General features: G+C 46.4%; 1 protein-coding gene across 1 annotated transcript in view; it reads right to left on the bottom strand.

The window, feature by feature from the left end:
* Positions 1-3494: 3494 nt before the first annotated feature.
* LOC310668765 (ensconsin-like) overlaps positions 3495-26763 on the bottom strand; it is a gene marked incomplete at its 5' end in the record, with an annotated part of 148939 nt that continues 125670 nt past the window's right edge. The window contains 2 exon segments of the mRNA XM_083422097.1: positions 3495-3616; positions 24505-24822. Coding sequence (XP_083278223.1) covers positions 24622-24822 — 201 coding nt within the window. The 3' untranslated portion in view covers positions 3495-3616; positions 24505-24621.

Genomic DNA, 26763 nt, shown 5'->3' on the forward strand with positions numbered 1-26763 from the left:
TTAAGAAACCAGAAGCATTTCTACTTGGGATAGTAGGGAACGAAATCAGTAAGAAAGATGTGAAATTGTTTAGATATGCAGTGACAGCAGCAAGAATTTTGATGGCCCAGAAATGGAAGCAGGAAGAAATGCCGACCAAGGAAGAATGGAGAATGAAATTGACGGAGTATGCAGAGATGGACAAATTGACTGGAAAAATAAGGAACCAACGCGATCAGAGATTTTCCGAGGACTGGAGTAAATTTACAGAATATATCAAAACTGAATGTGAGGAGCAACTAACGCTTGTTGGCTTTCAAGAAGCTTTGTGAAAAAGACTGATAGAAATGTTGTTTAAAAGAAAGGTTAAGATTAAGAGATATAATGTGCAATATAAATGTAAGAAATGTGAGACGTAGTGAGATTATGGAGAATTTTCAGATAGGCTGATGGAAGTCAAAAAGATGTTTATGTCAAAACAAATGTTAAATTTGGAAAAAATGTTTATTGGAAAGTGAATAAAAATTATTTATTAAAAAAAAAAAGGCTTCTAGAAAAAAACACCCCGTGGTGGTTATCACCAATTGATATTCTAACGATTAAAAAACCAAAGATGGAAGGCCAAAGATGGACCTATGAAGACCCCCTGGTAAGATCGGATAAAGGTTGGAAGATCAGAACATATGAGGATTTAAAGGATAGATTAACAAGTTGGTTACAATTCTATCAAATTAATGCTCTATGGAACGAACATAAAAAGATAGGGATAAATGAGAATAAATCTAAATTTCAGGTGGAAATCCTAGAAGGAAACTCCAAACTTTTATCCAAAATGTATAACCAACTTTTAGAGTGGGATACTAAGGATGAGGAGGTGAAGGAAGTTATGATCAAATGGGCCATAGATCTGGGTCACAACTTAGAATATGATAGATGGTTACAACTTTGGAAGATAGATATGAAATTCACAGCATGCTTAGGGAAGTTTCTAATGGCTGATGTGTTAACCTGAGGATTGCTTGTAATAATAATAATAATAATAATAATAATAATAGTAGTAGTAGTAGTAGTAGTAAATGTATTTTTAATCTCCTGTCAGAAGCCGCCCAGAGTGGCTGGGGAAACCCGGCCAGATGGGCGGGGTAGAAATAATAAATTATCATCATCATCATTATTATCAAGTAGGGGCAGGAATCACTAAAACGCCCCCCCCCCCCCAAGATGAAACGACATGAAGGCTTTCGTCCACCATTGGGGATTATTGCAGTAAGAGGTCCCAACACACTTGACTGGTGTATAGACTTTAAAATGGAGCTTGGCATGCACTTAAGAAACCTAAAATGAAAATTAAGATCCATTGGAAAATATAGCCCCCCACAAGGTCTGAGGGACAGTGGACCGGCCCCCTGCTGAAAAAGTTTGCTGAATCCTACTATATGGTAATTTAGGGACCTAATAGGTCTCTAAAGCAATTTGCACATAACAAATAGGAGCCTACACAACACAAAACACTGTTGCTGTAGGTCAGTTTTATTTTATTTGTTTTTTATCTTCTATTTTGGAAATGTACATCCAGTGTTTTTTTTCCCTTTTAACTTTTTGGGGGGGCCCCCAAGAGAGTGGGGCCCTAAACTAGAGCTTGTTGAGCTTATACGTAAATCTGGCACTGGGTGTCCTTCTGACTTTCCAAGGCAGCCCACCTTAGTCACCAAAAGCACAGATGACCAGAGGCATTTACGTTTTTAGACACGCTATTCACAACTTAACAGCAACGGAATGGCAATATGAAAGCAGAATAGCTAATATTACGGATGGATTGAATGACTGCCCCTTATTGATTTACCGCATTTCCCCATGTATAAGACGCCCCCATGTATAAGATGACCCCTCTTTTTTGAGCCCAAAATAAAGAAAGAAATAATGGCAACATTCCATGTATAGGACAACCCCCCCCCCCCCATTTTAAGCTTGGGGAGGGGAATATAGTCTTATACAGGGAAAAATACAATACCTTTCATACCTAGACAAGATAAAACATTGTTTTTAGATGCTACAACCACAGCAAGAATATTACTAGCCTAACGATGAAAGCAAGAAGAGATCCCAATGAAAGAAGAGAGGCAGATGAAATTAATGGACTATGCTGAATTGGCGAAATTGACTGGGAAAATTCGGAACTGGCAGGACCAGAATTTCTTGAAAGACTGGAATAAATTTATGTTGTATTTAAAAGACAACTGTAAACAATTGACATCACTAGTAGGGTTACAAGAAGCTTTGTAGGTTAAATTATCATTTATTACTTAATGCAATTCACAAATTGTTTTTTAAGATTATGATTTAACAGTAACATTAATAAGAACAAAATGCATACCAGAGATTGAGTTGGAAAACCATTCCGTGGACAGGCGGAGCCCCCAGATCCCGAGCGGTCCCCCCCCCCCCCCCCCGTCATGTGGAATAACGACTCAAGACAACGTGCTATGGGCTTAAATTGGCCACAACTTTATTAAATTTCAAATGTGGGTAGACCTTGGCTCAGGCATTGGGCGTTCTCCCTCCCCAGTCCCCAGCCGGGGACCTGGGGAGCATCAGGGTTATCCAGTGGGGGGGGGGATGGGCCAGCTCTGGAGAACATATGTTCAAGCAGAGATAGCCGCCCCCGTTACACCGCCGCTGCAGGGGAGAGCAATGACGACCTTTCGGCTTACGGTCAAAGCCTCCCTTCAGAAACCCCTTTAACGGGGGAACCCTGGTATCGCCGCCGCAAAGAGGAAGATGGACAAAAGGATTCTGCCCAAGGCCTGATACCACCAAAGTTGTGACGTTTTGCTACGGGAAAGGCGAAACCTGCCAATGCAGGGAAATTCCTTTCCGGCCCTTTAACAGCGACCTTGACATAGCAGCGCCCGCATACCTGTGAAGAAAAGTTAACCTGCAAAATAAGACATTAACTGAGGGTGGGTAGGGTGGGAGAAGCTCTGGAGCCAAGTGAGGATTCCCAGGTAAGATCCTCCCTCTATTGTGTGAGCAGGTATTCCCTCCCCTACCTGGCCTGGTCTCCTTGGCAAACCTTCCCCCAGGTGGGATTGGACAACTGACTGGGTTAGGCGGAGACCTCCAGGTATCCCACCTGAGGGAAGGCAAGCCAAGCCTATGCTGATGGAGCCGCTCCAGACCTAGGGGCTGTGCGCGTCCACGCAAAGGGCGCCCCCCGTTTTAAGCGGGGAGCGGTCATTAGTCAAGGAGGGAAGTTCTAGGCTTATCAGCCAAACGTTTCTATATTTAATTTATAGGAAAGGTGTTATGATGGAAAATTTTGAAAAACCAATAAAATTATAATTATAAATATATATTTGGAAAACCATTAGTCGAGGAGGAGGGAAGTCTTAGGCTGAAATAGCCAAATGGTTTTATATTTTGTATAATAGATGGATGTTTCAATGGAAAATATTTGGAAAAACCAATAAAAATTATTATAAATATTTAAAAATACACTACCTTTCCTCCTCTTCTCTTTGAGCTCTCTCCTGGTCTTCGTGCTCCCTCTGCTCCCTCGCAAGATGGTGCTTCTCGGCCAAGATCCTCGCTGCGTCTTCAGCTGTTGTGGTCGCCAGAGCGGTTTTGCTACTTGCATCTGGAAAAAGAAGGGGTCGGAATGAATGGAGCCAGTTGTCGGCGCAACCGCCTTATCCTCTGAAAAGCGTTCCCTGTATTAGGTCCTGTTTCCTGCCTAGGCAGTGAAAGCCAAAAGTTAGCTATTTTGTATCAGATGGGATGTTATGTTTGGAAAACAAGTGCAGAAACCAATAAAAACATTATATATGTGTTTCTTTGTGCCTCCCATGAGATCGGACCCCCAGTAGTGCCAGAAATTCAGGGTCAATACATTTGGAGGGAAACCAAAATGCTCGTTTACAAAGCTATTTTACTACCAACCTTACTGTATGCTTGTGAAACATGGACCACTTATCAACGCCATCGTCAACTCCTCCAAAGTCTCCATCAGAGGCAGGCATGACCAAAGTTTTGGTGGACCTGTGGCAGTATATATGTCATGGGGTAAAATCCTAAGAAAAGCTCAACAACTTCCGGGTAAAATTGTAACTTCAATCCTAAAAAAAGCCCAGCAACTTTGGTTGGTCCTCACGCATGTTCACTTCATCAAATCTGGCCCTATTTGAAAAAAGTTTGGGCACCCCTGATCAAAGGTGTCTCTGGAAATTTTTTCACATCACTCGGGAATGTAGGCGAACTAATGGCAGCGTACTGGAAGAAGCAAAGATTCCCAGTGTTGAAGCAATGATTCTTCAACCTCAACTTTTGACCAGTCGTGTTGCGTATCATCTTCCAAAGCAACTCCTCTATTCCAAATTTAAGAATGGAAAGCGTTGTGCTGGTGGTCCACAAAAGAGGTTGAAAGATTTCAAGGCAAAGCTGAAAAAACGTAGTATAACACCGACAACTGGGAAACACTGGCCGGTGAGCGCTCCAATGGGAGAACAGCCTTGACCAAAGGTGTCCTGGGCTTTGGAGACACTCGAACTCAGGACACAAGGGAGAAACGGGCGAAGAGGAAGGAAGCCTCACCGGTATCAATTCCCGCCCGGAAACCAATGTCCCCACTGTGGAAGGACGTGTGGATCCAGAATTGGCCTGCACAGTCACTTGCAGACTCACTGTTAAAACTGTGTTTATGGAAGACAATCTGACTTGGCTACAAGGGATCGCCAAAGAGAGGAGGGGGGGGGGAATAAAAAGAAGGAGGAGAAAAAGAAGGAGGAGGAGATCCTGAAGGTAGAGTAAGGTGATCCTCACCTTCAATTCAGTAAAGAACAAGAGGCCAATTAACACAACCCCTCAAGTTGATGTAGGAGTTCCCATAGCTCTGTGGAACGGTACATGCAATGGAGATAGAAGACCTCCAGTTCAAGCCTTATAAAGTTATAAAGACCAGGGTGGATTTGATTGAAATCCAATCAATTTAAATCCCAATTTAAATCACTAGTCAGTAAGACTTACTGTAATTTAAATCATTTTTTTAACAGAAAGGTTCAACCTTGCTGGCATCCTCTTCATATTGACAACCAGAGGAAGGTTTCCTTTTCGGAGGAATAAATTTTTACAGTTCTATCAAAATGACTGATTTGGTTCTACTCTTAGAAATACATTGACAGATAATGATGAAATGATGGTGAGGTTTAATAAGTTAACGGTTTCTGTTTGGACAATTTTTCTGCTGCACAGTCATACCTCGGGTTCAAGACGCTTCAGGTTGCGTTTTTTTGGGTTACGGACCCTCCAAAATCCGGAAGTACCAGAACGGGTTACTTCCGGGTTTCAGCGGTTGCGCATGCGCAAAAACGCTAAATTGCGCTTTGCGCATAAGCACCAAATCGCAACCCGCGCGTGCACAGATGCACCGCTGCGGGTTGCAAACACTGCGGGTTGCGAATGTGCATCCTGCACGGATCACGTTCAGAACCCAAGCGTCCACTGTACTTGATTGGAAGGAGAAAAATAATCATTTCTGTTATGTGTGCCGGTATGGTTGCTCGAGAGCGAACAGGCAAGACCCCCACTGGTCTTTTCAAAGTCTTTATTATTGATGCAAAAACATTCACAGTGCAGAACGTCTCAATTCCATGTTTTGCTCAGTCACTAGCAAACTTTCCCCAGCAGAATAGTCTCTTGACCCCCATCCTACGCCTCCCCTCTCTGCGCGTAAACTGACTGCTCAGAGAGGGCGTGGGCAGAGGGGGACCTGCCTCCCCCCCTCCCCCGCTTATTTCAGGCTCAGTGCTCTGGCTCTCCCTTGCATCCTCCGAGCCCTGCATCCCTTCCCCACTGGAGGCATGGCTTCCATCCTCTGCGGAGGAAGTGCTGCTTCTCATGATCTTTGGAGGCTCCCTGTAACCCAACTGCCCTTCCACCTCTCGCCTCTGAGCTGATGGCAGTTGCCTGACAATTTCCTTTGTAACAATTTAAACCATTTATTTCACTAAAACAATAACATGGTAACATATGGATCCATGTTTGTTAACTGATGTGGTTAAACAATTAGAAATACATTGAAAGATAATTATAAAATTATTGTGTGGTTTAATAAGTTAACTGCTTCTATTTGGACAACTTTTCTGCTGTACTAGATTGGAAGGATAAAAATAATCATTTCCTTCATAACAATTTAAACAATTAATTTCACTAAAACAATAACATGATAGCATATAACAAGTTTAATCAAGATGGCGCTGGGGTAAGACGCACCTGTTAGAGCTCCTCAATTAGATGTTGGGGGCTCCTACTCCTTTTAACTTTTTAAACTTTTTAACTTTTTAATCTTTTAACCCTCTTCTTATCAAAAGTTTGGCAACCTGGGGTTTTACATCAGACAACTCGTGAAGTTGGCGCTGTAAATTAGATCTAACAAAGTCGAACAGCTTAACAGCCGCTGCCCAGCCTATTTCAAGGACTCATAACTCTAAACAATTTAATTAATCTTCTGAACTTTTTCCGAACTGACTCTGACTCAGGCTTTGACTCGGCGTTTTAAATTAACTAAGGGAGGTGAAACTGTGTTGCAGGAGTGTTCCGTTTGGGCTTGCCTCTGCCCTCTTGGCTTGTGGGTGCAACTGTGCTGTGTGCCTGCTCTGTCCTCCCAGCTGTGGGTCTGGCTGTCTTGCATGCCAGCGGTGCTCCTGGACTGAGACAGACTGGTTGAGTACTCGGCATGGAGCCTGGGTCAAGATATATTACTCTGCAGATGACTCAATTGAAAGGCACCCAGCGAAGCCAGAGAGGGGGGCTCCACCCTCAAGACGCCAGAGACTCTTAAGCCACAGGGCTGGCAGCTGGTTGTAGCAGAGGAGAGGTATCATCCTGTGGCCCTGAGAACACCAGCTGCGGGGAAACAAGAGGACTCCTGATGCCAAGAGGAACACCTTCTCTGCCACTATAAATGCTAGTGCAACAGCAAGAGGAGGGCCCCCTGAGACCATCGGACATGGCATTGACATCGAACAGGCATTTACTGAGCCTGCCCCGCCTTCCTCTGCCCATGCCCCGATGTCGCCTGGTTGTTCAGGTTGGCAGATTCAGAGATCATTCGAGCAGACTCGAGCTGACACATGATGCTACAAGAACTTTGTGTTGCTACAAGAACTTCGTCTGCTACAAGGACCATTTCCCCCCCTTTTCCCCCTCCCCTCTTCCTTTGCCATTTGTTTTAGTCCTTTGTTTCATGATAATATTTGTCCATTGTTTCATGATAATATTTAAGTTTTTGCTTGCTTACTGTTAGATGCTTGATTGTTGTTCGTCTGTTATTTAGGTGTTTTTTCTTCCTTTATGTACGTTATATGGCAGTTCTGTTTAGCTGTGGAATGTTTTGGGGTTTATTTTTTAATTTAATTAATTGGTTTGTCTAATATTATAATAGTAGGCTGACAAAGAATATAATAGTTTCATATAATCAGAGAGGTAGCTGATGTTTAGCTGGCTTGTTCTACTCGACTAATTAGAGTTATCGAGTTGTTGATACTATAAGCAGAACAACTAGGCTGGGAAAGAATAACATCAATTGCCATCAATAGAGGCTAGTATGAGGCTTGGGATTGCTACCGTGGAGGGGCGAGGGAGGTATGGTGGTGGAGGCAGATGTCATAGGCGAAGGGGATCGAGATACGGATATGCTCGTACCCCTTCCAATCTGCGCCCCATCCCGAGGGACGAGGGTAGGGTGAGCAAGGATTACTCACCTCCGTCACTGGTGCTGTGCAATGCCAGGTCTATAGGCAACAAAATCATCACAATTGATCCCCAGCATTGAATGTGTTGGCCTAGTGTGAGGAGAGCTTGGCTGTCTGGCTGGTGTACCGGCCACGTAGCGCACCAGCAGCCACCCTGTCAGGCCTACTGGAGGCAGTGGCCGGTTGGGCCTTGGAGTTTCCTAACCTATTGGTATTGGGGGACTTCAACATTCATGCTGATGCCACTCCCTCCTCACAGGCTCTGGACCTGGTGTCTTCCATGGCGACACTAGGGCTCTCCCAGTTTGTTTCGGGCACCACACATCAACCAGGCCACACGCTGGATTTGATCTTTGGCGTAGGTATAGATGTGATCATGTCTCCTTCGATGAAGGTGCCATGGTCTGATCACTACGCTCTGAAAGCCAGGATTGACTTTCCACCCCACCCTGCTTAGGTGGCAAGCCGATTTGGGCTCGCCTGCAGAGGCTGATGGACCCTGATAGATTCCGTCAAGCCTTGTGGGACCTTGCTCCCCCTGGCGACTCATTGACTGAGCTTGTTGAGGGCTGGAATACCCAGCTCCTGGCAGCCATTGATGAGAGCGCACCTAAGCGCCCTCTGCAACCCTGCAGAAACCGGGCTCCCTGGTTTACTGAGGAGCTCCGGAAAATGAAGCGGAACCTCAGACGGCTAGAGCGAGTATGGCAGGGTGCCCGCAACGGAGCCTCAAGAACATCTTACAGGGTTTTTATGAAAACCTACGAGATGGCAGTGAAGGTCGCTAAGAAGTCTTACTTCTCGGCCTCCATTGCATCCGCTAGCTCTCGCCCGGCGCAATTATTTAGTATAATTAGGTCTTTAACATCCCTGGAGGGACAGCCAAATTTAAATAATAATTTGATACACAGCTGTGAGGCATTTGCGAGCTTTTTTGCAGAGAAGGTCCTGTTGCTCCACCGTTACAGTGACCTCCCTGCCAATTTGGATACAATAAGGGAACTGGAGGCCCCTTGACTGTCCTCAGATCCAATATTGGACCACTTTGACCGGATATTCCCAGCCGATGTGGACAGACTCCTCTGAGCTGGAAAGCCCACCATCTGTCCTCTTGACGCGTGCCCGTCCTGGCTGATTAGAGCGTGTCCAGACGAGGTGCGGGCCCCCCTGGGGGAATATCATCAATTTGTCCCTTGGCACCAGGACATTCCCAGGGGAACTGAAGGAGGCAGTGGTGCACCCGCTCTTAAAGAAAACATCATTAGATCCTTTAGATCTATCCAATTACCGCCTGGTTTCGAATCTTCCGTTCCTGGGTAAGGTGATTGAGAGAGCGGTTGCTGAACAGCTTGGTGGGTTTCTGGATGAAACATCAGCTCTGGATCCATTCCAATCCGGCTTCCGCGCTGGTCATGGGACCTAGACGGCTCTGGTCGCCCTAACAGATGATCTCCGCAGGCAGCTGGATCGAGGCGGGTCGGGGCTGCTGATTCTTCTAGACCTGTCAGCAGCCTTCGACATGGTCGATCACGAACTCCTGGACCACCGCCTTGCCGACGTGGGGATCCAGGGCACAGTCCTTCAATGGCTGCGCTCGTTTCTCTCTGGTGGGGGACAGAGGGTGGTGCTTGGAGGGGAACTGTCATTGTGTGTGGAGTGCCTCAGGGTGCGATACTCTCCCTGATGCTTTTCAACATCTTTATGCGTCCCCTTGCCCAGCTTGTCCGGAGTTTTGGGTTGGGCTGCCATCAGTATGCTGATGACATTCAACTCTATCTGTTGATGGATGGCCATCCTGACTCGGCCCCAGACACACTGATCAGATGTTTGGAAGCTGTGGCTGGATGGTTACATGGGAGCCGGTTGAAGCTAAATCCTTCGAAAACAGAGGTCCTTTGGCTGGGAAGGGACCCATCTCTTGCGGGGGCGCAATTAGTGCCAGCACTGTCCGTTAAGTGCTTGGGTGTAATCTTCAACAACTCCCTTTCCATGGAGGCGCAGATTGCAACTATAACAAAGGCGGCATTTTTTCATCTCCGCCAAGCTAAGCAGTTGGCTCCTTACCTCTCTCGCCCTGACCTAGCCACTGTGATCCCTCCATACTGGATTATTGTAACTCGCTCTACGTGGGGCTGCCCTTCAGACTGACCCAGAAACTCCAGCGGGTGCAGAATGCCGCGGCGAGACTCCTTACGGGGTCCTCGCTGCGAGATCACATTCACCCAGTGCTATACCAGCTGCACTGGCTCCCAGTGGAGTACAGGATCAGGTTTAAGGTGCTGGTTTTAACCTTTAAAGCCCTATACAGCCTAGGACCCTCGTACCTACGGGACCGCCTCTCCTGGTATGTCCCACAGAGGAACGTACGGTCTTCAAACAAAAACATCTTGGCGGTCCCAGGCCACAGAGAGGTTAGGCTGGCCTCAGCCAGAGCCAGGACTTTTTCGGCTGTGGCTCCGATCTGGTGGAATGCTCTGTCACAAGAGACAAGGGCCCTGCGGGACTTGACATCTTTTCGCAGGGCCTGCAAGACAGAGCTGTTCCACCAGGCCTTTGGCCAGGGCACAGCCTGACTCCCTCCTTTGGCAATCTCTAGCCCAATGGTTGCTATCAATTTGATTTGAATTAATTTTATAATGAAATGATTTTAGAATGTTGTATTATTTTATTGTTGTTAGCCGCCCTGAGCCCGGCTTCGGCTGGGGAGGGCGGGATATAAATAAAAATTTATTTTTATTTTTATTATTTATATGTATCCATGTTGGTTAACTGATGTGGTTAAACGATTTTCTTTAAAAGAAAAAACTTAAGACTGAGTTTTAGCACACATGAATAGCCTTTGGACTATAATGTCACTTAAACAGAAAATTATCAACATTTCTGCTCCCTTCCAGGGCCTTTTCCAAGTGGCCCAGGGGGCGTGGCCCAGGCCCTCTCTCCCAGCTATAAAGGGACTCCTGCTGCGGTGAGGCCTTGGACCATGGGCTGTGGGGAGGACTGCAGGGCCTGCTCCCTTCCAGGGCCTTTTCCAACTGGCCCAGGGGGCGTGGCCCAGGCCCTTATTTGGAACAAACTTTTGGGGAAGTGTGGGAAGTGTTCTGCCATTGCTTCCCTGTTCCAAGTGGTTAATGTGTTTTAAAATGTCCTCAAGCAGTCGGTGGCAATTTAAATTTTTATTTCTTTTATTTCCTTTTTTCCTTTGTTGTTATGGATATTTGGTTGGGGATTAATTTTAGTATAATTGTTCTGTTTTTGTTTTTTGTTGTTTTATTGGTTCTGTATAGTTTGTGTTTCGTTTTTAAGGGGTGGGATCAGGGCTGCCTGGGAGTGGGGCCCCAGCCAATACGATGGCTGGGACAAGTTCCACGGGGGGGGGGGGGGAGCACTGGGACATCCATGTGGTCATGGGCAGGAGGAGGAGTTACGCTAAGACCAGACCATGTCATTACCGAGGAGGCAGGCTTAGTCGTTGTTTGAAGACTATCCCTGCCTCCGGGTCTGGCCTTGACCGGATGGATACTAGAATCAACAGGGGAAACCCACATGACCTGAAGGTGTTGCTGTGTAATGCCAGGTCAATGATGAATAAAACCACTGCCATCCACGACCTGATTGTGGATGGAGGATTTGACCTGGCATGTGTGACAGAGACCTGGTTGGAGGAAGCAGATGGGCCTGTCCTTGCCGCTGCTTGCCCACCAGGTTTCTCTTACGCACAGCAACCCAGGTCATGTGGGCGGGGAGGGGGGGTTGCAGTGATTTTTAGGAAGTCACTAGCTTCCATGGAGGCGCAGGTCAATTCTGTATCCAGGGCAGCTGTCTACCAACTCCACCTGGTACGCAGGCTGAGACCCTACCTGCCCGCGGACTGTCTCGCCAGAGCGGTGCATGCTCTGGTTATCTCCCGCTTGGACTACTGCAATGCTCTCTACGTGGGGCTACCTTTGAAGGTGACTCGGAAACTACAACTAATCCAGAATGCGGCAGCTAGACTGGTGACTGGGGGCGGCCGTCGAGACCACATAACACCGGTCTTGAAAGACCTATATTGGCTCCCAGTACGTTTCCAAGCACAATTCAAAGTGCTGGTGTTGACCTTTAAAGCCCTAAACAGCCTCGTCCCAGTATACCTGAAGGAGCGTCTCCACCCCCATTGTTCTGCCCGGACACTGAGATCTAGCGCCGAGGGCCTTCTGGCGGTTCCCTCATTGCGAGAATTAAAGCTACAGGGAACCAGGCAGAGGGCCTTCTCGGTAGTGGCGCCCGCCCTGTGGAACGCCCTCCCATCAGATGTCAAAGCGATAAACAACTACCTGACATTCAGAAGGCATCTTAAGGCAGCACTGTTCAGGGAAGTTTTTAATGCGTGATATTTTAGTGTATTTTTGGTTTCTATGGAAGCCGCCCAGAGTGGCTGGGGAAACCCGGCCAGATGGGCGGGGTACAAATAATAAATTATTATTATTATTATTATTATTATTATTATTATTATTATTATTATTATTATTACAAACTTAGTTGGTCTCTAAGGTGCTACTGGACATTTTTTATATTTTTTTATATATTTCGACTGCATCAGACCAACACGGCTACCTACCTGAATCTATGCTATTTTTGTGATAGACAACTGACAGGAGAAAACTGGGTCGACTTATTTGTAGAACATCATTCCTGTTTATAAACCCAATTATTATTATTATTATTTAAAAGCTTTGGAAAGATTTTTCCTCCCAAAGCATTTTAAATAAAAAAATTCTGATTTCAATTAAAAAAAAAAGATTTTTTTAAAAAAATTCATTGATTTTTATCACATTGGGTAGTGAGCGGGTGCTTCCTGCTGAGACCTTGGCGTACCGCCATCAGTCAAACCATGCTGGCCAAAATGACCAGTGGTCTAACTCAGTATAAGGCAAGCTCATATAGGGACCTAGGAAACTGCCTTCTTCCAAGTCAGACCATTGGGCCTATCTAGCTCAGCAGTGTCTACACACTGACTGGCAGCGGCTCTTCAATCAGGGCTGCCTCCCAGCACCCCCTAGAGATGCGACTGGGAATTGAACCCAGGACCTTACAGGCACGTCCAACTCCCAAGAGACTGTGGTCTACTCCCAGTATAAAAAAAGCTGGCCATGATCTACCCATTGTCGTTGGGTGGATCAAAGTGGTGGAGCTTTTTTGGGGAAGCCAAAGTTGTGCAGCTTTCTTTTAGGAAGCAAATGGATGAATGAAACAGAATGAGTGAGTGAATGAAAGAAATGGAATGTATGAAAGAATGAGATGGAATGTATGAATGAACAAAACTGAATACGTGAATGAATGAAACGGAATACAGTCATACCTCGAGTTAAATACACTTTGAGTTGAGCGCATTCGAGTTGCGCTCCTCGGCAACCCGGAAGTAACGGAGCGCGTTACTTCCGGGTTTCGCCGCTTGCACATGCGCAGACGCTCAAAATGATGTCACACGCATGCACAGAAGCAGCGAAAAGCGACGCGCGCAGACGTGCCGTCACTAGTTACGTTTACCTCTAGATGCGAACGGGGCTCCGGAACGGATCCTGTTCGTATCTAGAGGTAGCACTGTACATGAATGAATGAAACGGAATACATGAATGAATGGCACAGAATGAGCATTGCGATATGTACAGAACATAATCAAAAGTCGATTATATAAAACACATTGGAGGGTCCTGAATCCACAGTCCGACAGTGGAACTTAATTGGATAGCCTACTTTTTTTGCTAGGAAGCAAAAGTGGCTGAGCTTTTCTGGGAAAGGCAAAATTGTTCAGCTTTTCTTAGGAAACCAAAGTTGTTGAGCTCTTTTTGGAAAGGCTAAGTTGTTCAGCTTTTTGTGGAAGCCAGAATGGTTGAGCTTTTTTTAGGAGGCAGTAATTGTTGAGCTTTTTTTTTTTTATTCTACCAGTAGATCGTGATCTAATGTACCTAATGTACCAGGATGGATAGGATTTAAGTCAAATCAATTTAAATCACTAGTCAGTAAGACTTGATTTCAATGATTTTTGCAGAAAGGTTCAACCTTGCTGGCATCATCTTCATATTGACAACCAGAGGAAGGTTTCATTTTTGGAATCATAAATTTCCAGAGTAGTTTTCACTGTTATATAAAAAATGACTGATTTGGCTCTACTCTTAGAAATACATTGACAGATAATGTCGAAATGATGGTGAGGTTTAATAAGTTAACTGTTTCTATTTGGATAACTTTTCTGCTGTACTTGAATGGAAGGAGATAAACATTTCCTTCGTAACAATTTATTTAACTAAAACAATATCATGATAGCATATGTATCCATGTTGGTTAACTGATGTAGTTAAAAATATTTTTTTAAAAAAGACTGAGTTTTAGCACACATGAAAAACTGAAAACAAATCCTTATTTCCTGAAGAACAGCCTCTAGACTGATACGGAAGGGGGGGGGGCATGTCTTCCTCCACCCTCCTGCCGGACACCGGAGGGTCCGAGACAATGATCAAGGGAGCCCAACCCCACGAGGACCCTTTTTGCCCCACACTGTTACCTAAGCACCACACTCTACCCCAAACCCCATAAATAAAGTGTCCTTTCCTATCCCGATCCGCTATTCCGGGCGAAATAAGCCCAAAATTCCTATGTCTTCCCTCGCCCTATCTGGATCCTTGGTAGACCGTACAGAACTAAAATCCCCATTGCATTCAATGGCTGCGTTCTATCCAATCAGAAGCATGCATTCGTCCTTGCAGAGCTAGCTCAGTGAGCCCTGCACGCCTCATTTAACCTCTTGACAAGCTGCTGACGGCTCCCCGCTGGGAGAACAATGGAACCGAAACCCGTGAACTCATAAAAGTGTCAAATCCTGTTACAATGTATCTATTTTGTTTCTGACTTCAATTACCAATATAAAATGGACTAGAAAAGGACTAAAATCTTCAGAAATTCGTATAAAATCAACCATAACTCCGATTTCCTTGCTCTTGGTCTCAATCAGCTCAGTCTCTTCAGGACTCCATGACACCTTCCCTGCCTCCATAATCCCCCGAGCGAGGGGTCACGTACTCAGGAAGACCCTAATCCGGTCAAATCACTCTGCCAAGCCTTTCCTCCGGGCAATGCCAGGTGGCAGACTATGCATACATGGACCATTGTCTTCTCATCACCGGTACTCAGGATGTACTTATCTACGCATATCTCCGGCTCTGCATATTCCCCCCTCCCTCCATATGTTAATCCTGTGTAACCCAACCTCTTCTTAATGTATTCATGACGTGATCTATGTAACCCAACCTCTCCTTAATGTATTCGTGATGTCACTATGATGTATTTTGCACTGTATCGTGGGACATGGAGGGAAGTTTTAAAAGTTCATGTCACCCCTTTCCCGCTGTTCAATCTCGCCTTGAACCTTGTTGCGCAATAAACTGGGATCCTCTGCAGCTTGCTCCAGTCTCCGGCTGAGATCATTTTTCCTCCGCAGGGACCCGCGGACTTAGTCCGACGAGCTGGGTGGCAGAGCAACCTCGTGCCCAGATTTTACTGTAACAAGACTATAATGTTACTTAAATAGAAAACTACATTTAGAAAGATTTTTCCTCCAAAAGTGTTTTATTTTAAAAATCTGAATTTTTTTAAAAAAATCTGATTTAAATAAAAAAAAATCCGATTTAATTTTTTTAAAATCCGGGTTTGTTTGTTTTTAAAAAATAAAAATCACTGATTTTCACCCACCCTGTAATGTACCTATGTAAAAACAGACCATGATTTCAGCACCAGTGCCATTTTCTAGAAAAAGAGGTGCCACGAACCCTTCCCTCATTCTCTTCTAAGAATGGCAATGGAAAGGTGCCAGAACCCACCTGGGATTGAGTTCTGGCAAGTTCCAGCTGGGGAAAAAAAGCCCTGCGTGGCACGGACATCAATGACAGGGCCAAGCCACAAAACAGAATGAAGACGAGGAACCTGTGGCCCTCCCATCCCATTGGTCATGCTCATGCTTTTGAATATGCGCCGCTGGGGTGCAAACACCCGCCTGGCGCCCCCCAATTTCAACACGACTGATCTCAGGACCAACTCCTTCCCGCGTTCCTGCCCAGGCAAAGCCAAGCGTGCCAGGTGGCCTCCACGGCCGCACGCCCTGGCTGCAGACCGCCAGGCAGGATGGAACCATGGAAAAGCCACATGCGCGCCAGGCTCCGCAGCCCGGAGCTATGTGGCGGGGCTCCTGGAATTTTTCCTCCCTCTCTGGCTGCCCATTTGGAGTAGTGGGTCAAGGTGGGTAATGCTAGCGGAGGCACAGGGCCTTCTCCGGCGCGTCCGGTGCACATGGGACAGTGGTGCCAGCGCCCTGGTACCTGCTTGGCTGTGCTAAAGTGGAGCAAGGCAAATTGCTGTCGGGGGAGGGAGTGGCCCTGTATGACCACCTTCTCCGCCAGATCCGGCCAACGCCAATTTGGAGCGACGCCAGAGTCCAGCCACACAGCTGCCAGGGCGCAGTCTGCGTCAGGAGCCCAGCGCCCCCCAGAATTAGCCGGATCTGGCACCCCCGAGTAAAAACGGCCCTGCTCACGCTGGCTGGAGTCCAACCAAGTCAAAACGAGTTCAATACCTTGCTATGCAAATACCGTTGCCACAATACACAGATCGTAGCAGGGGGATGATAATTGAAAAGGGACTCGTTGGCAGGATTTTAATCAGGCTTCCTCAACCTCGGCCCTCCAGGTGTTTTTGGCCTACAACTCCCATGATCCCTAGCTAGCAGGACCAGTGGTCAGGGATGATGGGAATTGTAGTCTCAAAACATCTGGAGGGCCGAGTTTGCCTGTGCCTGGCCTATGCCTAGATCAGGCATGGCCCAACTTGGCCCTCCAGCTGTTTTAGTACTACAATGCCCATCATTCCTAGCTAACAGGACCAGTGGTCTGGGATGATGGGAACTGTAGTCCCTAAACAGCTGGAGGGCCAAGTTGGGCCATGCCTGAACTAGGCATAGGCCAGGCACAGGCACAGGCACAGGCCAGCACAGCTCTAGATCAGGCATGGCCAAACTTCCCCCTGCAGCTGCCTTGGGACTACAACTCCCATCATCCCTAGCTAGGACCAGTGGTCAGGGATGATGGGAATTGTAGTCTCAAAACATCTGGAGGGCCAAGGATGAGGAAGCCTGATTTAAATAAACATTTACAACTTTACTTACACCAAACAAGAAATATAACAATGTGATCACATAGTATTATATACAAACAGCAGAATGTTTCATTTGACGTAATAAACCAGAAATGGAAGCTGAGGGAAGTCAACCGGGGGGGGGGGGGGATTGAAAAAAAACGAATGTTTAGTATTGATATTGGAAATTTGTTTTGAAAATGTCAAATCAATAATAAAAAAAGCAAAATAACTGAAAATTTTACTGGTTATTTCCTATCGCAAAGGGCTAGTCCAGTATGCCCCCAAGGTATCTCAATTATTCATGTACAATTACTTATGTACCTGTTATACACATTGACAATCTAGTGTAAAGGCGGGAGGTTTGCCCTTCGCAATAAATCCCTCGGCTTGACGGCAGTGGTATTTACAGTCTTTATTGTACAATTATTTACAAAGTACAGAGCATCTTTTCACGTGTCCGAGTCATCGGCAGCAGATCCTGGGAGTACGGGCTTTCGGCTCCACCTCCAGCAAAGCAATCTGGGTAATCTCATACGTCTGTGTCGTTCCCTACGCTTTAACCCCCTCCTGTGCTGAGCGGCTAAAAGTGGTGTGCCCTCTTCCTTTGTGCTAGAACTGGAGTGGTGCTGGGGCTCCCTAACATCAGGCAGCCTAGCCTCCACCTCCCCTTGCTCTCCCACACCTTCCAGTGCTTCCTCTTCTGCAGCCCCTCTCGCTCCTCCTCATGCAACTCAGGAGCCGTAGCAGCTGGCTCTGTGACATCTAGTATCAGCCGAGGAAGGGAGGAAGCCCTTCAGGGAGAGATCCAGAAACCTTGTTCTGCCCAAGTTAGCAGCCTGCACCAACCAGCTTATGCCCCAGTCCACATCAGCTGTGTTGTTTTCAATACCTTGGGGACTTTTCTATTCTTACCTAAGGATTGTGTTATACAGGAACTTACGAGAAGAAGCAGTACGAAAAGACATGAAAAGAAAAAATGTATTAATATTGGAATTAGCCCCTAGGTTATATACACCGTTCATATGAGCTGTTTAGGTTGCACATAGTGGACTAGACCTTTGCGATAGGAAATAACCAGTAAAATTTTCAGAGTGATTATCATACAGCCTGTTGTGCTTTGTGTATTGTGGATGGAGTCCAACAACATACGGATGACCATGAAAAAACCACACACACCTTTCCCTGAAGCAGAGCAAGATCACCTGAGCCGATCGCTTGGAAAGGAAAGATGGTCATTTAAAAAGCAAACACAAAGCCAAGCACAAGAAGCAAAGGCATGCTGAAGTGCTGGCATCAACGAACAGGATCCGGGAGGCCTGTGAACCATGTTGCAATGCCAGCTTTTAGGAAGACAACTTTTTGGAAGGAGGGGAAATACCACTCAGTCTCTCTTTCGTATCACCGTATTTTTCCGTGTGTTAGACAAGGTTTTTTGATTCAAAAACTGTGTCCAAAAATGGGGGTTGTCCAATACATGGATAGTGGCATGGGGGAGGGGGGAAGCGGCACACCCACCCGTCAATTGACAGGAGCGTAACTTCCCCCAATGCTGCTGCGTGGGACACACTCCCTAGATAGGGAGTTTCCTGCCCATAGCTGCATGGGGGGAGAAGCTCAACAACTTTGGGCCATCTCCCCTCATTTTCTTAAAACTGAGTCCCCAAAATAGAGGGGGGGTCTAATACAAGGGGGCGTCTTATAGACAGAAATGTATGGTGCCTGGAGGCTCCCAACTGAAGAGGCAAAGGTTTGTATGAGGAAAAAGCCTGTGAAAGTGTAAGTCGGAACTCTTCATAAACTGGCAGAAGGAAGAGGAAAGTCTCTCTTCACCTATAGCAGTCTACATGCATCTTTGCCTTTTAGGCAAGGGTCAGCAAACTTTTTCAGCAGGGGGCCAGTCCACTGTCCCTCAGACCTTGTGGGGGGGGGGCTGAACGAATTCCTATGCCCTAGTTTAACTTTCACCATTCTTTATGAATTTAAGACGGCAAAGCAACTGAGAGACTTGTAGAACTCTTAGTTGCTCCTGGGCTCAAAAGTTTCTTGCTCTCAAGTCTGAATAATGCAGAACCCACGCAGATCAACCCACCGACCCTTATCCTATAGAACATGTAATACAGAGTATTTTCCCGTCTATAAGACGCCCCCATGTATAAGATGCCCCCTATTTTGGGGTATTCCAAATTAAGAAAACACCCCTCAGCACTACCTGTATATAAGACGAGCCCTCAATTTTAAACCTATTTTTTTGGTAAAAAACCCTTCTCTTATACACAGAAAAATATGGTTGGACTATTATCATGGACAGGGCTACTGTTCTAAATTCTCAAGATACTGTTTGGAAGGACCGCCAGTGTTTTAATATGCATGGTACTTGCTGAGACATGGCTAAAATAAAAGAAGACTGCTCTGTGCATTTGAAGAGACACTTTTTACTGCCAAAGGTTGCACACGTTCACCATTGGAGACAACTTCCAGCATTGCTTTTTGATTCAAAGTGGTATGGCAATAGAAGTATCAAATTGAGTAAAGTAGACATATTAATCTGGTGGTTCCAAGCATTCCCCCAAGTCACACGATCGCAGCCTAGTACCTAGGGATTATGAATGCACAAGGCCGCCACGGTCTCTTCCCTGGCTGTTCACAGCTATGGGTGCATAAGGGGGAAGAGCTGTTCCCTGACAAGAAATGTGCTTTCGTGCCTCCCAGTCAAGGTCTGACATGGGTCCAAGCACACAAGACCTGATCTAGAAAGGTTGGGCAATGTCGGTCTCTTCAGCCATAATATTCAGGGCCATTCTGAGAAGCGTGGCTAGGATGAGGCAGTGTGCTAAAGTAGTGCGAGAGATCGGTTAGGTGGGTGTTCAGCACCTGGAGCTCCTGGCTGATGTTGTCAACGCTGCACCACATGGTTTGGAAGGTGTCCGTTGCCATAGTCACCGGCTGGTTATTTGGCAACCTCCTACTGATAGTGGAACGGGAGGTATAAATGTAGCCCGGGTCGATCCTCTGAGGGGATGGGAAATTAAAGAACTAGAGAGGGCTGACAGCCGCCCCATCTCCCTGCCATGAAGTCTCCAGAGCAAAGTTGCGCAGGAAACCACCCTTAGCTCCCTGGTCTTCCCCGAGGTCCTGAGGCAGAGGGAGCATGCTTGGGGAACAGGCGCCATCCGTTAAATTGGCGTGGAAAGGGGTAGTAGAAGAGTCGCCCAAGGAGTGAGAGGGAGCACGGATCCAGGACATCGGATCGTATCTGAAAAGGATCTTCCTTGCAACAGAGGAGGCGGGCTGGAAATTCTGAGGGCAGAAAGGTGAGGCGGCAGGAGACTGTGGGAATGTTCAGGGATGCAGGAGAGGATATTTTGTCTGATTATATCCTTATCCAACTTGTGTTAACAAATTCCCCAATTTCAGCAGAGTAAAACATTCCCCTTTATTTTAAGTTTGCAACGGCAGCGTTTGCTCAGGCTCGCGAAAGCCTCTAGAATAACTATTCTGGTAATTTCCCCTTATTCCCTCATAAAATAGAAGAGACGACACAGTCTTTTACAAAAGTATAAAAAGAGTTTACTCACATTCTGTTCACAATCAGATCCCTGAAGGCAGACTTAAGCTTAATGAAGTAACATACACTTGGAATCTATCTTATAAGAAGACAGTCCCTTTGTCCTCTCTTGGCTGGGAGCCAAGAGTGCATCTTTCACTCAGTAGATGTTGCTTCTTCGATGCATGTGGTGAAAGAGAGAGAGATGGCTGCCCTGCCCTGTGCTTTTGTCTGTACCTGCACAGGTAAGGCCACACCCACCTCTAGTCACATGTAGAGGAAGTCTGTCCCAGCCCAGAGGGAAACAGGAAGTTTACCTGCTGGCTGGACAAACATCCCTCCCCATGTCTAAACATGTTCACTCTAGGAATGTTGTACTTGACTGCGCTTGTGTTTCACATCCCACAGAGACGAGGGGCCGAAGATGGAGGGTGGCAACTCAGGTAGGAAGGTGTAGGAGGCCGGCGGCTCTGCAAGGAAAACATGCGTGTCTGAAGCCAGGGGTGTATTTGCTCAAAACGTGATGAAGGGACAGGCTACCCAAGCCTGAACACAGAATTACCTAAAACAGGCCCCAGGCCCAATAAGCCCCCAAATTCTTGAGAAATTCTTTCCTCAAGAGTCTATTAGCTGAAGTGCATTAACCGGATAACAGGAACCAGGCTGTACAAACATAGCCGTCTCCCTTATCAATCCATGGAGGCTTAATGATGTATGGCCTTGTTAATTCCGGGTGAAAGGGGAATGGAAGATCCAGGTCTTATCTTATAGGCTGTAAACATCCTGACCACAAGCCTTGCCTGACAGGCTTGTCAATCAGCCTGCACCCCCGGAGATGGCGCCAGGGGCACCCCACAGTAACCTTCTCCTTGACCCAAGATTAGCACACAGGAACTGTTCCTGTTCCTGCTCAAGGATGCTCAAGGATGTCAACTTACGAGTATGAGCTCATGAGGTTTGGATTCCTGGGAAGGGGGAGGGAGGTGTCTGGAGGGGATATATACTGAATGAAATTCCTGTTTCTTTTGTGCTTGCTGTGGCTGACCATGCAGTGGCTTTTCTGCTATTCCGGAAAGCAGAGAATAAAAACCTCATTCTCTTTACCAACCCCGGTGTCGTTTTGGCTCTTTCCTCCCTCCCCCTGGGAGCAACGCAGACCCCGATCGAAACGGAAAAGGCTACAGTGAAATATTCTCAAACGGAGCAAGCGGACACGTAACATTTAGCGTGCTCTATGTAATAGCAAGGAGGAGGGGAAGACGAACCATTGAGACTTGCACTAGACTAAGAGGGACATCCAACTCTCAGTAGACTGAGATCTACTCACAGTGTATGAAAACTGGCAGGGATCGATCGGTTGTCGTTGGGTGGGCCAAAGTTGTGGAGGTTTTTTTCCAGAAGCAAATGAATAAATGGAACGGAATATATGAATGAATGAAACATGAATGGATGAAACAGAATATATGAATTAATGAAACAGAATATATGAATAAATGAAATGGAATATATGAATGAATGGAACTGAATGAGCATTGTGATATGCACAGAACATAATCAAAAGCTGATTATATAAAACACAGTAGAGGGTCCTGAATCCCCAGTCCGACAGTGGAACTTAATCGGATGGCCCACTTTTTTGCAAGGAAGCAAAAGTAGCTGAGCTTTCTTGGGAAAGGCAAAATTGTTGAGCTTTTTAGGAAGGCAAGGTTGTTCAGCTTTTCTTAGGAAGCCAGAGGCCAGAGCGATTGAGCTTTTTTTTAGGAAGCAGTAGTGGAGCTGTAGCCTTATTGGAGTTCACCGATTGGGTCTGCGTTGCTCCGGGACAGGAAGAAGGAAGTCAAATGACACCGAGGTTGGTTCAAAGAAAGAGTTTATTCTGCTCTCCGGATAGCAGAAGGCACACTTGCGTGGTGAGTCCAATGCAAGTCCAAAGAAATCAGAGATTACATGCAGTATATATATCCTCCAGGCACCCTCTCCCTCCTTCCCCAGGAATCCAACCACGTCAGCCTATGTACGTAGGTTGACATCACATATGTTCTTGCTCTGGTATTCTTAACCATAAAAGGGTATTCTTTCCTGTACTTCTGACCATAAAAGGATCTTCTTCTTCCTACTCTTATCTTGCAGGAAGAGGTCATCATCTCCGACAACACGCTCTGGCGTTCTTCCCGGACTTAGGTCTGTGCGTCTTTTGTGGTCAGAACGTAAGATAAGGCACAGACGTGTCTTCTCTGTTCTACTGGTACAGTCAGGGTCATCCCTTGCCGTGACTGATAAAGGAGAGAGTTTGTTTATACAGCTGTGTCCTTGTTATGCATTTGCTCAACAGTTCAAGTTTTATGCATTTTAGAGTGCTCTCTTGGAGAAACAAGAAAAGGGGGAGGGGGTTGAGTCAGTTTTAAACTGACTGCACAGAAACCCATTCCTTCAGAGCTTTAAAAAAAAAAACAACGGGGGGGGGGAGACCAGAGATCGGCCAGGAACACCCCGTGATCTACCTGTTGGATGTGCCTGATGTAACATTGAGCGTGCTCTACAAAATAGCTAAGGGGCGGGGAGAGACGAACGATTAAGACTTGCGCAAGAGGGATTAGTCGTACGACAATCAGCCTAAAGCATTAACCTGGAGGGAAGCCCTCCAGGAGAATCATGCTTCCAAATCATGTGCATTTGACATCAAATGTAGCAGCCAAGAAACCCACTCACCTGTGGCTGTTGGTAGAGAGAGATGCCTCCACCAAGTGCCTGGGTCAAACTCCTTTTTCTGCTAAGGTAGCCCCTAAGTCCTCCTCCAGGGAGACAAATGCCCAAGACATCTCTGAAATGTCTCTTTTTTGAGAGGTGACAGAGGGTGTGTCCATCCTGCTCAGAGGGGTAGAGGATGTGCTCCTTATGCACAGGGGCAAGGAGGGGAGACAATTGAGGCATTCATTCCGCATTGTTTTAAGTTTCCCTCGGGGGGACCAAAAGTGACTCTTTGTCCCCTAAGCAACTGTGCACACAATGAAACCAACTTTTCAGGGGAACTTACAGCGCTCTCTTCCTCAGTCAGAGGTCACAACACCTGAGAAATCCATTTTCCCCCCTTGGTATTAGTAGAACCACAAGCTTCAGAAGTGCCAACTTAGCACAGTTCCAAAGGCATCAGACATGGGAAAGAAAGACTTAACTAATATACCCTGTATATTTGCTAATTGATTTTCAAATTGAGCCTTGTGGGCCGGATTTAGAAGGCGATTGGGCTGGGTCTGGCCCCGGGGCCTTAGTTTGCCTACCCATGGTCTAAAGCCCTGAGACTGTTGGCTGCTGGCAAGAAGATATGCAGAGGCAAGTCAGTAAGAAGTCAAACCATCTTTGTGTTTAATTACTCATTCTGATGAAACAAAAGCCAATTATACATCACCTGCTACGCTTCCTATAGAGACAGGGGTGGCGCTGTGGTCTAACCCCTGAGCCTCTTGGGCTTGCCGATCAGAAGGTTGGTGGTTCGAATCCCGGCGATGGGCTGAGCTCCCTTCGCTCTGCCCCAGCTCCTGCCAACCTAGCAGTTCGAAAGCGTGCCAGTGTGAGTAGATAAATAGGCACTGCTGAGGCGGGAAGGTAAACGGCATTCCGTGCACTCTGGTTTCTGTCATGCGCCAGAAACCTGCTGGGTTTAGTCCTGCTGGCCGCCGTTTAGTCCTGCTGGCCGCACAACCCAGAAAGCTGTCTGCAGACAGACACCGGCTCCCTCGGCCTGAAAGTGAGAGGAACGCCGCAACCCCATAGCTGCCTTGGACTGGACTTATGTGAAAACTATTAAGAAACTACGCTGATTTTGTTCACCAACTAGAATTGCTGAGAAAATAAATATCAACAGATGCAAAAATCAACGGTGTTATACACGTTTGACCACATTTAGTCATGGGGCATTCCTGAAAGCTCATCTGTAACAGCAGATAAATGTACCATTGTCCAAAGGCTCTGGCAACCATTCTTCCAGTGAGGAAAACCTTTGAGCGAGACCCGGGAAGGGAAGAAGGGTGGATCAACAGGCGAGCAGATCAACTTTTGCGCAGGTTCTCTTACCTTCTTTGCTCTTGGGAGCAGCTGCAGCCAGTTTTCTCTCCAAGGAGGGGTGCAGAACGGTCGCCGAGCCAGGATCCTGACCCTCGGGATCCTCCACCCTCTCCTTTGGTAGACACGCTAGGTCACTTTGCTTTTTGGCAACGTTAATGATGTTCGGGGTGGTGGACGGACGCTGGATTGGCGCTGGCTTGGAGACCAAAACAGGAGATGGTGGCCACTGTCTTTTGGGTGAACTTGGATGAGATTTTTGTCTGATGAGAAAAAGGGATCAATCAGAGAACTGGACTGCACAGAAACATGTACAGCCACCGTATTTTCCTGTGTATAAGACGACCCCTATTTTTGGAGCCCAAAATGAAGAAATAAATAATGGCAACATTCCATGTACAAGACAACCCCCAATTTTAAACTTAAGAAATTTGGGGGGAAATATAGTCTTATACAGTGGTACCTCTGGATGCGAATGGGATCCATTCCGGAGCCCTGTTCGCATCCTGAAGTGAACGCAACCCACGTCTGCGCGTCGCAATTTGCCGCTTCCACGCATGACGTCATTTTGAGCGTCTGCGCATGCGCGAGCGGTGAAACCCGGAAGTAACATGCTCTGTTAATTCCGGGTTGCCACAGAGCTCAACCCGAAAACGCTCAACCTGAAGCACATTTAATTGGAGGTATGACTGTACATGGAAAAATACAGTATATTCTGGGGCAGGCAACTCCTTAGCTCCTAAGTCTTGAGAAAATATGGGAAGTTCTGACTCTGGGGTTAAGGCTGCATTTAAATAGGTCCAGGTCTACTACCCCTTACAGCACTTTTTTACAACAGTGAAATACGAGGAAATTTGCTCAGAAATCTTTACTCATGGAAATTATAAGGATCAACAGAGCTTAGAAAATTATTGTATATTTCAATAGCCTTAAGAACTACTGGGCTGTGTCCAGAAAGTGGTGTGGGGGGACCCCTGGGCTCTCACTTGTGGGGTGCCTCTCCCCCCATGCTTTTTAACATCTATATGAAGCCGCTGGGAGAGATCATCAGGAGGGTTGGGCTGGGGGTTCATCAATACGCGGACGATACCCAACTCTACCTCTCTTTTAATTCAGAACCAGTGAAGGCAGTGAAGGTCCTGTGTGATTCTGGATTAATTGCAGTTTCTGGGTCACCTTCAAAGGTAGCCCCACATAGATCGCGTTGCAGTAGTCCAAGCAGGAGATTATCATTATTACAGTGGTAGCTCTACTTACGTGCACCTCTGGTTACATATCCTTCGGGATACGCACGTGGCAAACGTGGAAGTATTTTCCTGGGTTTCGCAGTGTGCGCCTGCACAAAAGTGCTCTACCACACTGTGCACCTGTGCAGAACAGACACCTTCAGTTGCAAAAACTTTGGGATCTGACCAGAGCTCCGGAATGGATCCCTGTCCGCAACCAAAGGTACCACTGTATTATTAAGAACTTAATTCGTTCTGGAGGTCTGTTCTTAACCTGAAACTGTTCTTAACCTGAAGCACCACTTTAGCTAATGGGGCCTCCTGCTGCCGCTGCGCCGCCGCTGCACAATTTCTGTTCTCATGCTGAAGCAAAGTTCTTAACCCGAGGTAATATTTCTGGGTTAGCGGAGTCTGTAACCTGAAGCGTATGTAACCTGAGGTACCACTGTATTATTATTATTATTTAAGTATCTCCCTCCAGCCCTGTAAGAACTTCCTTGTTAAGTATATTAGCTCTTCAGTTTGAACAGATATTAGTAATTGAAAAAGACTGAGTAAACCAACAGAAAAATATAAGATTCAGGTAGGTAGCTGTGTTGGTCTGATGCAGTCGAATAAAATAAATAAAATAAATAAATAAATGGTCCAGTGGCACCTTAGAGACCAACTCAGTTTGTTCTGGGTCTAAGCTTTTGTGTGCAGGTGCTCTTCTTCAGGTACACGGAAACAGAAGTCACCAGACCCTTATATATAGTGGGAGGGTGGGGTGGGGTATTTCTCAGCAGGGTAGTAGGAGATGTGTGATTTTATGGTTCTCAAAAGGAAACCTTCCTCTGCTTGTCCATATTGAGAGGATGCCAGCAAGGCTGAACCTTTCGGTAAAAAAGGATTACAGACCTGTACCTCCATGATTGACATCTTCTTAATCCTTATATTGAATAATAATAACACTTGGCTGTTGTGCGCAGGCAGACTTCTTCAGATACACTGAAACAGAAGTCCCCAGACCCTGACATACAGTGGGAGGAGAAGTCACCAGACCTTT

The sequence above is a fragment of the Podarcis tiliguerta genome (genome assembly GCF_965153285.1).
Source record: "Podarcis tiliguerta genome assembly, chromosome: W".
Taxonomy (NCBI): Eukaryota; Metazoa; Chordata; class Lepidosauria; order Squamata; family Lacertidae; genus Podarcis; species Podarcis tiliguerta.